A 5,077-nucleotide genomic window follows, 5' to 3' on the forward strand; every position below is an offset into this window, starting at 1 on the left:
CAATGAATCCCCTTTTCCCCACCCAGAACAATAGGGAGCTCCCTCCCCCACGGAGAACAATGAACCCCCCCCCCAAAAAAAAAAAAACCCCTGGGGGGGCTCCACAATGCTGCCCATTTGGGGGTCCCACCCGGCGGTGGCAGGTCCAGGAGGTGCCACCTGTGGGCTGAGCTGTGGGCGGCCTCAGCCCCGCGGGGATTGGGGTCCCCCCTTGCCACGGTGGGGGGGACACACACGCAGGACATGGGAGAGCTGCCCCCCCCCCCTTTACCCCACAGAGCCCTAAACCCAAATTAGCTTCCATCCCACCCGTCGCCTCGTTGCTTTCCCTCCGGCCCGAGCGAAGGGGAGGCGAGATCCCGTTCCCCGCAGCAGGAAGTTTGGCTTCCTCCCTATGATGGGAATTTCTCAAGGCGATGGATGTTCGCTCCGACGCGCAAACGGGTCCCGCCAAGAAAAGCCACCGCTCGGCAGCTCCCGCGTCCCCGGCACCGCCGATGCCACGGGGTCACGGTCACCCGGGTCTCGTATCCCCTGACCCCTACGCGTCGTTAACGGCGAAGTCTCACGCAGCAATAATTAGGGCAGGAATTGCAGAAGCAGCGGAGGGAGGAGGAAAAATGCTCCAAAAATCCCTTTAGGAGCCGTTAACGAGAGCCTCCGAGTTGAGGTGGGTTTTGGCGTGGAGCGGTGCCCACCCCGGTGCCCTTCCCAGGGGCCGGAGGGGTTAATCCCACCGGGGACAACGTGGGGCTGTGGCCGGACCCCCCTTGGGGCTGACCCCGCACCTTTCGGCTCACCCCAGTAAGAGGATGCCCGGTGCCGCTCACAGCTGGTTTCCCCCCCCCCCCCAAGACCCCCATTTTCCCCCCCATGTCGGGGTTCGGCACAGCCGAGCGGGGCGAGCGCTCGCCCTGCGGCCCCTCGACGTGCGGCGCTGGGGAAAGGCGAAGCCAAATCTCCTTTTAGAGAGCGAATGTTTCCCCTCGGTTCAGCTCGGTCGCGCTCGCTGGAATGCCTGGGCTTTTTATAAATCCCTCCTCGAGCTGAGGGATGGGCATGAGAAATGCCAGTTGGAGAAGAGAAAGGGAAAAAAGATAGTGGCAAGGAGGGATAAAGTGTTTTCGGGTGCTGTATCTGCCTGCAAACCTCATTGCTTGAGCTTTAGAAGAGCTCAAAATATGCATATCTATATTTCATTTAGTTTTCTTGCAGAATTCAAGGCTGCCCAAATTTCCTTTTGTTCTTCAGGGTAATTATTTGTATTTTTCTTTACCCCCCTGCACGTCTTAATAAATCTTTTTTAACTGCGTGATCTCCGACACTTATCAGAGGGTTTTTTTCTTTTCTTTCCCAGCCCCTTAAAACGCTGATATAAAAATAAAATTAAATCCGGCCCTTCGGAAGAAAAGCATAAACGTTCCCGACACCTTGGAAATGTGGTTTTACTTTATAGCATTACTTAGCACCTGATCAGCATTTTTTTTTTAATAGGAAAGCCATAAAAACCCCAAGCAGGTATTTTCGTTGCGACTTGCACATTCCACAGGCTGCCTGCGTCTCTCCGGCCCTTTCCTCTCCGATCTGAAAACTTCACACTTTTCCCTTTTAAAACACATGTTCGGCGCTGTGTCTGCACAGAGGGAAAAAAAAATTGCAGGGGAAAAAAAAAAAAAAATTACAAAATTGGCCCCTCTAGAGGATCCTGCTTGGAGGAGAAAAAAAAAAAATTGCAGGGGGGGGGGATAAAAAAAATTGGCCCCTCTAGAGGGTCCCGCTCGGAGCACGGGAAACGTGTCTGTTTTACGGCGCTCGTGTGTGTTTCTGGTGCTGTTTAGATTAAGATTTAGGAGAATTAGGGCCCGGAGCGTCGGGTCTGTTATCGGCGGAGTTGGAGCTCGGCGCTCGGCTAATGGAGGAGCCGGTGCTGGGTGGGCTTGTTGGCAGAGCTGGGGGATGCTTTTTTTTTTTCGGAGGCCTCACTGGAGGATGGGGAGAGTTGGGGGCTGAACTCCCCCCCCCCCGGGGAAGGGTTTGCTTTGGGGGTGGGTGGGATGGATTCGTGCCATCACCCACGGATGCTCGGGGTACCCCGGGGTACCCGGCACCAACGTGTCCCGGATGCTTTTACACCCACCCCAACGGCATCCCCTGAGCGACGGGAGGCACTGCTAATTAAGATATCTCCAGGGGAACGAGGATTTTGGAGCATTAATTGCGCCGGGGTGGGAGCTGGAGCGGCCGGCGGGCGCTGAAAGCCGATAGGAGCCGGGGAGGTCGGAGGGGAGAGGAGGTCGCGGCACTTTCCGGGAGGTAATTTGGGATATTAGCCTGGCGCGTGCGGATGGAGCCGATAAGGCTGATGGACACGGAAAACCCCGGAGCGGGCTCGGGGGGAGCCTTTTTTTTTGAAGCCTCGTGGCATCAGGGTCTCGAAATAAAGCGGCGTGGGGGGGGTTTCCCATCACGGAGGGGGTCCCCGGTGGGGACCACGCTTGGGGGGGTTCCCCGTGCCGGCTCCCGGTGCGGCCCCTCGGGGTGTCGTGGCGCAGGGACCGTGTGCCGAGGTGCGAGCGATGGGTTTTGGCAGAGCCCGGCGGCACATGGTTGGGATTAGGCGGGTGGTCGGTGCCGGTCTTGGCCGGGAAGCGCTGCCTGGCCCTCGGCGGCATGTTCCGAGGGGGGGCTGCCGGCCAGCGTCATTGGAAAAAGGGGGGGAAAAAAAATACCCCCATAACTTTCCATAGCTGCTTTGGAAATCCTTTTGTCGTGAAAAATTTACAAAGCCGCAACCCAGCCCCCACCCAGCCCTGGAAAAACCACAGCGTCGCCAAGACCCCCCAGCCTCATGCTCCAAACTCCCCAAAGGCTGTCGGCGCTTCCCGGCTTGAACCCCCCCCCCCATCTCCCCGCTCCGGCTTCGCCGAGGAGCCCCCGAGCTCGCGGGGAGAGCCCGGCCGAGCCCGGCGCCTCGTGTGCTCCTGCCTCTGCTTCGGAGGAGGGCGAGCGCTGCTGCGAGGGGCTGTGCGGTGATAAATAGATGTATATATCTAAAAAAGTACGTAAGTGGATGTAAAATAGATTTAAATATTTAAAAATAGATAGAAAAGATTTAAATATATAAAAATAAATGTAGATTTAAATACATGAAATAGAAATGAAATATATAAATACATAGAAGACTAGATATAAATATATAAAATACATTTAAATACATATAAAATAGACATAAAATACATTTAAATACATACAAATAGACATAAAATTCATTTAAATACATATAAATAGACATAAAATACATTTAAATACATATAAAATAGACATAAAATACATTTAAATATGTTAAAAATTATAAAAAAATTCCCTTTTTTCCCCCCCCCCCTCTTTTGTTTCTCCGGCTGCAGACCCCGCAGTGATTTCCCCCCAAGACCCCACCCTGCTAATCGGCTCCTCGCTGGTCGCCACGTGCACGGTCAGCCCGGACTTTCACCTGAAAGCCGAGGACCTGTACTGGACCCTGAACGGCCGGCGCCTGCCCGCCGCCTCCTACGCCGCCCTTGGCCCCACCACGCTCAGCGTGGCCCTCGCTCGCCTCAATGGCTCCAAGCAGCAGTCGGGGGACAACCTGGTGTGTCACAGCAGAGACGGCGGCATCTTGGCCGGCTCCTGCCTTTACGTTGGACGTACGTCGGCGGCGCCGGCGCGGTTGCACGTGCCGGGTTTGAGCCGGCGCCGTGTGCCGGGATGTCCTTGCCGGCCGGGTCGCAGCGTTGCGGTGGGGAGAGCCATGGCTCCCGGCGGAGCCTTGGGAGGATTTGGAGATCCCCGCGGGGATTGACACCCCGCTTCTTGCCAGAACGTGCCGTGAGCTCGCAAGGGTCGCTCGTAGTTGCTCGATTTTAACCTCCCTGCGGTTTGTGCCCCGACCCGCAGCCGCAGCCTCGGGCTCGCGGGAGCGCGCAGCAGAAAAAGGCTGTTTTGGCAAACCCTCCGTAAAATTACACTTGTCCGAATCAATAATCGTAAGATTTTATCTCGGGCTATTTTAAGGACGATGCTACGTCCTAGGAATACAGAGGCTTAACTGGGAACACAGCTTGGATTTGCTTTTTGGGTTGCTGTTGCTGAAAGAAAACGGCTCCGGAGCCGGGTGCAGGCAGGAGCTTAAACCCCTCCAGCAAACGCGTTTGCAGCCACGGGGCTGGAACCTGGGGACCGGGGGCTGTGTTTCGCCGCTGCGCCGTTTCATCCCCCTCTGTCTCTTTTTTTTGTTTTGTTTTGTTTTTTCTTCTCTCCCAGTACCCCCAGAGAAACCAGTCAACATCACCTGCTGGTCCAAAAATATGAAGGACCTCACCTGCAAGTGGGCGCCGGGGACGGAAGGGGAGACGTTCCTGCACACCAACTACACCCTCAAGTACAAGCTCAGGTGGGGTGCCCGCCTTAATTCCCGTTTTTCTTAAAAACGCCGGCGTGGGATTTAAAGGCTGGCGGGGAACGGGGAGCCTGATTCCTCCTGGCTGGCCCCTGTTTGGGGATGGTGCCCGGTGTGATGAGTTTCCTCGGGTCTCGGCCGCGGCGAGCGCTGGCAGGCCACCATGCCCCGTGCGTGCCGGGGAGGAGGAGGGTGAGGAGAAGCGGCCGCAGGGCCGGTAACCCAACACCTCGCCGGCGCGATGCCGGCGGTGTTGAATGGCAGATAAATAAGCCGCGGTCCCCGCCGGGAACGGCCGTTTCCTCCGGGGATGGGTGAGCATCCCCAGCTCGACCGTGGCAACCGGCGGTGCCGGTACCGGCACTCAGCGCCTGCCCGCAGGTGGTACGGCCGAGACAACACGTGCCAGGAGTACCACACGGCCGGACCCTACTCCTGCCACATCCCCAAGGACCTGGCCCTCTTCACGCCCTACGAGATCTGGGTGGAGGCGTCCAACCGGCTGGGGGTGGCCGTCTCCGACGTCGTCATGTTGGACATCCTTGACGTGGGTGAGCAACGGTGTCGTGATGTCGCCGCCACGGTGTCATGATGTCACTGCCACGCCGGTGACCTCATTGCGGGGCGGGGGGGGGGGGGCGC

At 57.1% G+C, this 5,077-nt stretch overlaps 1 protein-coding gene across 1 annotated transcript in view; it reads left to right on the forward strand.

Moving 5' to 3' along the window:
- CRLF1 (cytokine receptor-like factor 1) overlaps nucleotides 1-5,077 on the forward strand; it is a 6,915-nt gene that overhangs the window by 558 nt on the left and 1,280 nt on the right. Inside the window, exons 2-4 of the mRNA XM_010563312.1 lie at nucleotides 3,405-3,683; nucleotides 4,300-4,429; nucleotides 4,817-4,986. Of these exons, the coding sequence (XP_010561614.1) occupies nucleotides 3,405-3,683; nucleotides 4,300-4,429; nucleotides 4,817-4,986 (579 nt within the window). The remainder of the gene's footprint in view (nucleotides 1-3,404; nucleotides 3,684-4,299; nucleotides 4,430-4,816; nucleotides 4,987-5,077) is intronic.

The sequence above is a fragment of the Haliaeetus leucocephalus genome, unplaced genomic scaffold, assembly GCF_000737465.1.
Source record: "Haliaeetus leucocephalus isolate CR32 unplaced genomic scaffold, Haliaeetus_leucocephalus-4.0 Scaffold164, whole genome shotgun sequence".
Classification (NCBI taxonomy): Eukaryota; Metazoa; Chordata; class Aves; order Accipitriformes; family Accipitridae; genus Haliaeetus; species Haliaeetus leucocephalus.